Source organism: Trachurus japonicus, chromosome 18, assembly GCF_045865225.1.
Source record: "Trachurus japonicus isolate A0001 chromosome 18, Traja_1.0".
Lineage (NCBI taxonomy): Eukaryota > Metazoa > Chordata > Actinopteri > Carangiformes > Carangidae > Trachurus > Trachurus japonicus.
Genome location: NC_140924.1, coordinates 25,403,277 through 25,412,153, shown reverse-complemented (window position 1 = coordinate 25,412,153; position 8,877 = coordinate 25,403,277). Strand labels below are relative to the sequence as shown.

Here is an 8,877-nt window from a genome sequence, read left to right as displayed (position 1 = left end):
CACTTTTTGCAGAGTGACATCACAGCTAAATCAGAGAAAAACACTTCTGTTTATCAGCCTGTTTTTTCCACACCAGTTCATTCAGGGGAATCTTTCAAGATCAGACTATTACAGTGTAGATTGTGACCTGCCACAAAACTCTCTTAACTTAACCAATAGAGGTCAACGTTAGGCAGCCAAGACCTATACTCAAGTACACTTGATTACTCAGCATTAAGTCCAATATATTATTTTCACGATTTTAATTTCTTCTCCTTATATTCTTAACTATTTATACATTTTCTGTTAAAACTCTTACTGGCTAATTTCTTTTTTTTTTGGCCTGGTTTAATTGGCCGTACCTTAACAGCAAACACACCACCTAATGAAATATATTTCAACCCCCTTTATTATTGAGAACATGTTAATTTACAAAACATTACACATTACATACTGAAAGGTTGAACAGAAAGTCTTTATCCATTAAAAAACAAACCATAAAGTGCTTAACAGAGATGGACAGAGTACTCCACCCCAGTACTTGAGTAAGAGTTCAAATACTACTGGTCAAAATTTACTCTGTTACAAGTAAAAGTAGCTCAGTCGACATGTTACTCAAGTAAGAGTAAAAAAGTACTTGCTTTTGAAGGTACTTAAGTATCCAAAAGTACATGCTTTTAAATTTACTTTAAGTAAAAGTAAGAGGAAGAGTAAATTTCTTATTTTTCACATCAATGAATTACTATAATTTTTTCTAAATGAATTTAAGGACCTTTTAACTCTTGTTTGTGAAAATGAACTCTTTGAAACCACCTGCACTGATGTGCATTATTAACTCGAGCAAAAGTAAAAATATTTGTCTTGGAAATGTATTCAAGTAAGAGTAATAAGTACCAAAGAAATCTAATACTCAAGTAAAGTAAAGTACAAATCCTCTGGATATGTACTTAAGTACAGTACTCAAGTAAATTTACTCCGTTACTGTCCACCACTGGTGCTTACATACATGCTTTTAGCCAGATCACAGTTTATCAGTTAGAGTGGTGACCTCTGCTGGAACATGTGGCTCAGGAAGTAGGACAGGTCGCACACTTAGGCAAGGTCAGTGGGTTTATTCCAGGTTCCTTCCATCTGCACTGGAAAGTGTCCTTATAGGGTAAGACAATGAACATTAAGTAGTCTTCCATGTGTCCCGAGAATGTGTCTGTGGTAGAAAAGAGTTGTATTTGTGTCTGGGTGAAGTGTTCAGTGCTATGAGTGGTCAATGAGACAAGACAAGTGTGTTTCTTTCACAGATGGGGATACGTGATTTTCAAGTGTGATGTCTTGAGTCAGAATGAGTCCATAAGTATCACTCCACACTGTAATCTGCAACACTGAGCGCCACTGTTTTGGTGTAAAGAGCTGCGGTGCACACAGATGCAGCTTGCAGGTTTATTCAGGACAGACGTGGGACTTTCATTGCAGCTCTCCACCCAGTGGAACCAACCCAGACAAATCCACTTCCTGTAAAACAACAGACAATCCAGTCAAGGTTGACAAATACAGCACTCTCTAATGGACTTCATGATGAAGTTAAACAGACTTACCATTAACCATACCACTGTCACACCCTGTGACGTCCTGGGAATTCACATCAGACTCCCCCATAGTCACCAGTCTGTGAACAAACACACAGGCTTTAGTGATCTCAGACAAAAACATTCATTTTATTTCTCCATCACCTCTCACCTAGTCTGCATCACCAAACTGATGAGACAAAAGCTCAAGTATTTACTTTACCATCTTACAAAAGGTAAGGATTAAGGGTGAATTCCAATTCCTATCTTAACCCTCAAGCTCAACCCTTCATCTTAGTAGCCCTCAAAACCAAGGGGCTATTTTGACTTCAATACTTGTCTGGGAATTGTTTTTTTAGGACATTATAATGTGTTACTTATTTCATGAGTTTTGTTTTTCTCTTTTTTTAATATGTTCGAAATAAAGACTAATCAATCAATCAATCAATCAATCAATTTTGTGACAATCTGTCAGTTCGGTTATTCGTTTTTTTGTAGCCTATAAATTAGTTGAGTTAGTTATAAATTTATTTTCAAACAAATAATCTGTATAAATACCACAACCACAGACATATTCAGTTTAAAGTCACCGCATAACACGGCTTATTAAAAGGTAAACACCAGCTGTAACTATCGTTGGAACTCTGCAGCTACAGGAGATGACATTAGCCTGGTCGTCTTATAACATTATCGGCGCAAACATTTTACGTAGGCTGTATCTTGATGAAACAACTTGAGTGCACATTTTTGAGAATGAGGGTTAAGATAGGAATTGGAATTCTTGGAATTGGAATGGAAGTATCCTTTTCCATTGAAGACCTTTGTTCACTTTGATATGTAATTTTCTATAAATAATTTGTGCATATAAATAAATATACACATAGACACACACACACACACACCTTGAGTGTGGAAAACTGCAGCATGAATTCAAGAGTACAATAAATAATAATACTAATAATAATAGTAGTAGTAGTAGGTGTAAAAACAATATCTACCTCTCTTCCTCTGGATGCTGGACATCTCCCATGGAAGACTTACCATGACTTGACACTTCTTGCATAGAGTTTAATAACCTACAAAGAGCACAGATACTAAGAATAGCCAGCCTACATGCAATTTGTGGTACATGTACACAAGATATGCATGATATAAAAGAGTTAAAGCAGTAACTGAAGGTATTACCAGTGTATGATGTGACAGTGACATGAATATAAATAAAGAGCAATTGTCATAAGGTGAAAAAAATCAGCCAGCGCAAAGCTCAGTTAACCACTGCACCACTCTGATTGGCTCAACATAAGGTAGGCTGGCAGACAGTGGGTACGTTTACATGGACAGTTTCAAACGGTTTCAGAAAGGTTTGGTTTAAATCAATCTGTTTGAAGATTTCAGCTTGAGCGTATACATGGGTTACAAAGTAAACTGGTTGGGTGTTTACATGCGCCGACGAAACAAACGCTTCGAATGTGCCCGCAGCCGTGAGTGATTGCGTTACTATGGTAACAACAGTATTGATTATGGAAGTGCTACAGCTGTGCCGAAATACATCGTTTGTTGAGCGCAGTCTTTGCTGTTATAATATTTCTCTGTATTAAACAGCAGCGTGGCATGTTCCTCATTTTAGCAGGAAGAGAAGAGAGAGTCTTTCCACTTGTTGTCCGAAAATTCATGCAGAGAGAGGAGGAGGAGGAGGAGGAGGAGGAGGAAGCGGTGCGCCGCCGGTGTTGTGCCGAAAAGAGGCTACCTGCAGAAAAACGACTGCCCGGGCAGGTAGTCTCTTTTCGGCACAACACCGGCGGCGCACCGCTTCCTCCTCCTCCTCCTCCTCTCTCTGCATGAATTTTCGGACACCAAGTGGAAACAGAACTTCCTCATGACCCGCCAGTCCGTTATGAAATTTCTTGCTCGACATTTTCCCATATTACACGGACATTTTCACGTGAGTGACAGCCAGGCAGGCACGGCTCGTACGTGCTCAAGCGTGCGTGCGTGCGTACGTACGTCAAGTCCCGAACGAACGCAGCCAGGGATCAACCCGTTTCAAGTGTATACATGACAGACAGATCTCTTTAGAAAAGGTTTAAACCACCCCCTTCAATCTGGTTGGAATTTCAACCGGTTTGGGGTAATTGAAACGGTTTGAGGTGTTTACATGAAGTATTTTCAATCGGTTTGGTCTCCCAAACCTTTCTGAAACCGATTGAAACTGTCCATGTAAACGTACCCAATGACTGAAGTAAGACGTAGTTGCTTGTGTGTCATGGACAACACACACAGCAATCAGCCATAGGACAATACAGGAAACACAAGTTACAGGAAATCTGTTGGACATTTGTTTTATCCCTCCTGGGTTAGAGGATAGCCAGAGATTACATTATGATTTTCTTGGGGCAAAGTCAACTTTTTTTTGACTGTTACAGGGGCTAATTTAATTTCCGTCAGATAAGTGAATAAGTGAAACGCCGGGGCATCACTAGATGTTTCTGATCTCAAGTCCTCATCTCAAAAGGCCTATTCAGGTGGGAATAATTTGACAGTTAAAACGTAATTTTTGGTTTCAGTTGTTTATTTAAAAAGCAATTCATAAAAGTAAAAATCATACATAACGATGCTATAGATTCTGTTTTCGGAAGAAAAGATAACACAAAGTGTATAAAGAACAAAACCACACTGAAATATTTTTGATTTGTCATGCTAACATGTGTCGCAAATCTTAAGAGATTACTGTACAACCTGCCACACCAGGGATTATATTAAAGGCTTTTTTTTGTCATTACCCATCAACCTTAGTCTGAACACAATAATCTTCATTTGTTATAAAATTCCCAGAGGATTTATTTGTTTAGAAAAACTGGAAGTTTTTGCAGCACTGCACCACACTGGAGTAACTGTACTAAACCACCTCAACCAGCATCCTATTCTGAAAAACACTTCAAACAGTCAAAAGCAGAGGAACAAAAAGGCAAAAAACAGCTCAGATGAAGACGTGAACTGTAGACATGGAATCGTATGTTGATGGGTTTTTTTTTTGGTTTGTTTTTTAAAGTACGGCGCTGTCCGCAATACAGTATCTTCCAGTAAGTCTCAGGTGAACGCAACGCAATCCTCCATAGACAAGGAGGATGTATAGCGCCACGTGCATCAGCAGACGACGACGATCTTGTCATATTCTAAACCTGAAAAGAGAGCACACCACACATGTCAGGGAGCGCGTTTGAGGCAGGAATCGCGCAAGACTGATCTTTTATGGCAAAGCAGCAATATTTTAGGAGTTGTATATAGATCTACTGGCTGAGTAAGAGCTGCAGGAATTAAAAGCTCTGATTGATGGTCATGATTTAAAGAGTCTTTTTTTTTTTTACAGATTAAAGGGATAGTTCAACATTTTGGCAAATTCTCCTATCATCCCTATAGTCACAGCAGGTGCATGTGGTATAATTATTTAATATTATGATCCCTTAAGCAAATACTCGGAATGTAGTTCCGGCTATGCATTTGCCTCGAAAACAACTCTGTCTTGTAATGTTCCATTATTATCTCATAGCGTGGTGAATGTGCAGGTCACAACTTGTCCACCAGAGCGTTTTGGAGTTGCTGGATTGTGTATTTGATGAGTGTGATGAGGGACAGGGGACCTGTACCATTCACTTCCATTGTGTTTGTGGGCAGCTCGCGCCTCTGCCCCGCTGATCTCAAAACAACATGCATGGATAATTAAAGGTAATGAACCTACAACTATGACTATAGGGATTATGACAATAGGAGAATTTGCCAAAATGTTGCACTATCCCTTTAAGCTATTTCATTTGATTTGCTCTAATCATGTCTTTCAGTTTAGTTTATGATGTGAGGAAACATCCTCTCTCTGTTCTCACCTTCTACACACGCTTGGGGTGCCTAATACCCTGTATAGCGAGGTGGTGGCGGCGGCGGTGGCGCTCTGTCCGAAAAGGAGTCCCTGGGGCGGGGAGCCGCATACATGGACATCGGAGAGAGGCGGGACCGCTCGTAGGAGTAGCCGTTGCCAGGCGACGGACCAGGCGGAAGGGGGGCTCGTCTGATGGGGCTCCGGTCCCTGGCCATGTAGGGCGGAGGAGCGTGCGGGAGTGGGCGGCGCTCATACGGGTCGAGTGACCCCATTCCAAGACGTTCTCTAACCAGCGCCGAGGGAGGAGGAGGAGGGGGGATGGCGCGCCTATCGTCGTAGCCCGCAGCGCTGTAAGGGCGGGCTCTGTATTTCTCATAGTAATCAACCAGCCCGTAGCTGTCTCGCTCGCCGTAGCCACGCGCAGGGAAAGGCGCCCGTCTCGGAGGAGGGGGTGGCGGCGGCGGAGGAGGAGCATAAGCGGACATGTTGCCTCTGTAGGGAGGCTCGGGCCTCTCACCCAGGTAGCGAGGAGGATAAAAGCCTCCTCTGCCAGGCGGAGGTGGATAGTCCTCCTCCTCGGGCCCCCCTCTGGGTCTGCTTTTTGATACCTGAACGTGAATGCGACTTCCTGAGAGAGAGAAAAACATTGTCCCTCAAATCTAAAGGGTTTAAAACTGATAGCGAGGAAATCCCCCAAAAAACTTCCAATCCTTTCACTCATAACAATAAGATATCAAATTACATCTTACCTTGAAACTCTGTGTTGTCCAGCTCTTTTATGGCATCCATGGCCTCGTCATAATTGGCCATGTGCACAAACGCGAAGTTCTTGACAATGGCGCACTCTGTGACCGTGCCGTACTCCTCGAAGAGAGCGCGGAGCTCTTCATCGGATCCCTTTTCCACATTAGCGATGTGGAGTTTGACAGGAGGGGCCTGGTTCTTCCCCCTGCTGAGCTCCACGTTAATGGGTCTGCCATTCAGCTTGTACATGTGGAGCTCACGGATGGCTTTGGTGGCAGCCTTGCGGTCATCCATGTGGACGAAAGCATAGTTTTTGTACTTGGCACATTCTGTCACTGTGCCGTACTTGGCAAACAGAGCTTCAACTTCATCCTTCTCCGCGTGCTGGGACAGGTTGCCAATGAAAATCTTCACCATTGTGGCTCCAGTGTATTTTCTGTGAAGGGTATGGACAGGATGAGTTAACACGGGACACTGTGAAGTAGTGTTGTTGTACTCGAGACCACCTTGAGACCACATTTTCAAGGTCTTGGTCTTGTCTGAATCATCTACATTTTCACTCAGTCTTGTCTCGGTCTCCATCAAGCTGGACTCAGGGTTTTTTCTCAAGACCACAGCTGCAGTGACATCTTTTTTTATTACGGCAAATGTCTCTCTGTCACTAACTCTCTTTGGTTTATGTGATGTAATTCAATGACTTTAAGATAATTAAAACTGTAAACTAAAGTATCTGCTTGTGTGTAACCATCTGAAACACTTGGTGTCACCAGTGGAGGAGACTTCAGCAGGTTCTGTGCTGTGTTCTTCTGTTCAATCAACACTTTGTTTACATTAAATATGGTTTAGATTTGATATCAAATTTTCTTTTTCTTTTTAACCTAGGAATAGTCTTATTGCTATATTTATTGCTGATGTTGCACACAAAAACAATGATATTACCTTTTTTGTGTGTCTTGTTTTTGTATCTGTTGCTGCTGTGACACTGTGAATTTCAATAAAGTTTTATTCTATTCTATTCTATTCTATTCTAATGTAAATATCAAGCCACACTACTGAATACAGTAATGGTCTTAAAAATGGTCTCAAATCGGTTTGGTCTTGGTCTTGAGTCGGTTTCGACCCCCTTAAACTCTTGGTATGCTCTGGTCTTGGCCTGACTCGGTCTGGGGTCAGGTGGTCTTGACCGATAGGTCTATGGTCTTGACTACAACACGACCATGCAGTGACAGGGAGGAACCAGCGGGAGCGAATGGTGAACAGATAACGTCATTATCAGGAAATAGAAAGCTTGTCATCTGGGCGACAGCGGGCTAAAGGGACACCAGTGCCAAACATCATTCAAGTTAGTCACACACAGTAAACTTATCTCAATTGTTACTAATTTTAAAAGTTGGGTGTTAGTTAAAAAACGGAGCGACAGAACATACAACCAAAGTCCTTCTATGATACAACTGACATTATAAGAACAAGTCGAACAAGTTTCCGTGTTTGTACTTCCTGGCCACTGAACTGCTAACCAGACTCGGTTAATTTGAATGGCAGCAAGCTAACGTTAGCTACCAGCTGCTAGCAAGTTAGTGACAGAACCGAGTAAACCTCAGCTCAGACACCGACACAACACACAGTCGCGTTAAAAGACGTGTAAAGTAAACGATAACAGAAAAGAGTAGAGGAAACACAGGTAAATGACAGCACTCACCGCTCGTGGACGGCGCCACCGTCAAGTCTAAACTCCAAATACGACAAACCGTCAATGCGTGCTGACGTTGTGCGCCGAGCTAGGAAGCTCATTGGTGGATGGACGCGTCGCTCAAACGGCGCAGCCTGTGATTGGGTGAAACGCGAAGAAAAGTTCTGTGTAAAAAGTATGAAGGTGTGTCTAATGGACCAATACTGTACTATTGATAACTGAGTCAGCAAATCCTTATCATTAGTTTCAGTTCGGAATAACCCCAATAATTAATAATTAATGAATTAATAATGACATTTTGAGCGTAGTTAATTGTATGAAGTTCACTTAAGACACACTTAAACTGATTCTGTTTAAATAATACATTATGGATTAAGACCAATTACATTTGAGGGGAAATTTGAATGAAATCGACCTGAAAGGATTATTTCTCATTTAGGCTACATAACAATTCTCACAACAAATAACCATCTTCACCACTTTTTTATTCTAACTGACTTTGTTTTATTATATTCCATAGGCTACCTGCACTTTTATGTGCAATCATATAAAAAATAGCCTAAATAAAAAAGATTATGTAGGAGAAAAAAATATTTCAGTAGCTACTTTCTGTCCATGGGAAATCAATGGAAACTTACATTTAATAATGTTTTATTAACTGGTATAATAACATTTTTTTTTGGAAGCAGGTAGATAGAAGTACAAATTCCTTGTTTTGGTGGGATAGAGTTTTTACCATCACAGTGCAAGGACTCTCTGTTTGGTCTCTGTTTATTATTAATTCCTGTTTTATTTGATATTAACTTTTGGGCATTTTACTTCCAGTCTTTGTCTAGTTTTTTCTGCTTTTCTGACTGTTTGCCCTCTCCTGATGTGTTTCACCCTGGTTTCACCTCTTGTATAGGCTATTTATGTATTAATTTAGTAGTGTGTGTCTTCCTCTCACCTGTGCTGTTCCTCTCTGTTACCTTGACCTCCTGCTATGTTCTTTTAATGTTTCCCACATGTGAAGAATCCTATTGTGTCTTTGCCAG

General features: G+C 41.2%; 1 protein-coding gene across 2 annotated transcripts; it reads right to left on the bottom strand.

Moving 5' to 3' along the window:
* Positions 1–4,089: 4,089 nt before the first annotated feature.
* LOC146969403 (RNA-binding protein 4.1-like) lies at positions 4,090–7,976 on the bottom strand. Of its 2 annotated transcripts, XR_015034325.1 has the most exons (5): positions 7,853–7,976; positions 6,159–6,589; positions 5,417–6,037; positions 4,339–4,717; positions 4,090–4,301 (listed from the first exon to the last, which is right to left on the bottom strand). XR_015034325.1 is itself a non-coding variant. In XM_085760295.1 (4 exons), the coding sequence occupies exons 1-3, from the start codon at positions 7,942–7,944 to the stop codon at positions 5,439–5,441; spliced, it is 1,122 nt and encodes a 373-aa protein (XP_085616421.1). In that variant the 5' UTR covers positions 7,945–7,976; the 3' UTR covers positions 4,090–4,717; positions 5,417–5,438. The 2 variants fall into 2 exon arrangements, 1 of the variants encoding a protein (XP_085616421.1); XM_085760295.1 differs by having other exon boundaries at positions 4,090–4,717.
* Between the last annotated feature and the right edge of the window lie 901 nt (positions 7,977–8,877).

Bases quoted from the DNA above. Each gene is read 5' to 3' on its own strand.
- LOC146969403 (XM_085760295.1), bottom strand. From the start codon at position 7,944: ATGAGCTTCCTAGCTCGGCGCACAACGTCAGCACGCATTGACGGTTTG. The intron at 6,590-7,852 runs GTGAGTGCTGTC...TACCCTTCACAG, and splicing joins GGTGGCGCCGTCCACGAGCG to AAAATACACTGGAGCCACAA. The intron at 6,038-6,158 runs GTAAGATGTAAT...TCTCTCTCTCAG, and splicing joins GGACAACACAGAGTTTCAAG to GAAGTCGCATTCACGTTCAG.